The 841-nt window shown below is 59.3% G+C and overlaps 1 protein-coding gene across 1 annotated transcript in view; it reads right to left on the bottom strand.

Moving 5' to 3' along the window:
• Nucleotides 1-640, bottom strand: part of mesd (mesoderm development LRP chaperone) — a 28444-nt gene extending 27804 nt beyond the window's left edge. Inside the window, exon 1 of the mRNA XM_043677616.1 lies at nucleotides 175-640. Coding sequence (XP_043533551.1) covers nucleotides 175-348 — 174 coding nt within the window. The 5' untranslated portion in view covers nucleotides 349-640. The remainder of the gene's footprint in view (nucleotides 1-174) is intronic.
• Nucleotides 641-841: the final 201 nt, after the last annotated feature.

Raw genomic sequence — 841 nt, 5'->3', positions numbered from 1 at the left:
TGGGGACACACACACACTCATCACTACAGCACCCATTGGGGGGGGGGGGGGGGGGGGAGGGAGGGTAACCGGGTGTAGGGGAAGACCCTGGATTGCTTCTATCCCTGATCACTCCTTTCCTTTCCTCCCTCCCGCCGGGCCTCTCTTTATTCCCGCCTCATAGCGACTCCGCACCTCCCACTCCTCCAGCAACCTCGCCATGTCGGCATCGTTGTAATCGCGGATGTCCTTTTTCTTCTTCGGGCCGGCCTTGGGCCGATTCTCCTCCCCGGCGGCAGGGCCGCTCAACAGCAGCAGCGGGAGAAGGAGCAGCAGCAGCACCGAGATCCAGGCCGCAGGCGCCGCCATTGCATAGAGCAGGCCGCTCTGCACTCGCGCCACCCCTTCAACGGCCGTGCTCGCGCGCTCACGCAGCCGCTGACGTCACCACCAGCGTCTCGCCTGCGCTTCACGACTGTCCCGCCGCCCTATTCATGAAGCACCCATCGAGCGGGTCTGTGACGTTAGTCTGTTGCTTCCCCTCCCCCTCCCACCTTCCAGAATGATCTCTGAACTGGGGAATGTTGGTGTGTAGTCTGTTCAGCCCCTCCAGGATCTGGAATCTCCTCGCATTTTCCTAATTTTCAGGCATCAAGGACCCACTCAGCTCAACTCTTTCATCCTCAGGACCAAAATGGTGAGCCGCGCCCTACGTCCAATGCAAGTAGATCCTTATGTATATCCTTCAGTTAGAAAGGGAGACTGCACCAGATGGCCCCCCGTGTTTGTGAGATGAAGGGCTTATGCCCGAAATATCGATCCTCCTGCTCCTCGGATGCTGCCTGACCTGCTGTGCTTTTTC

This window comes from Chiloscyllium plagiosum, chromosome 36 (genome assembly GCF_004010195.1).
Source record: "Chiloscyllium plagiosum isolate BGI_BamShark_2017 chromosome 36, ASM401019v2, whole genome shotgun sequence".
Lineage (NCBI taxonomy): Eukaryota > Metazoa > Chordata > Chondrichthyes > Orectolobiformes > Hemiscylliidae > Chiloscyllium > Chiloscyllium plagiosum.
This window is presented reverse-complemented; position numbering and strand designations above follow the sequence as displayed.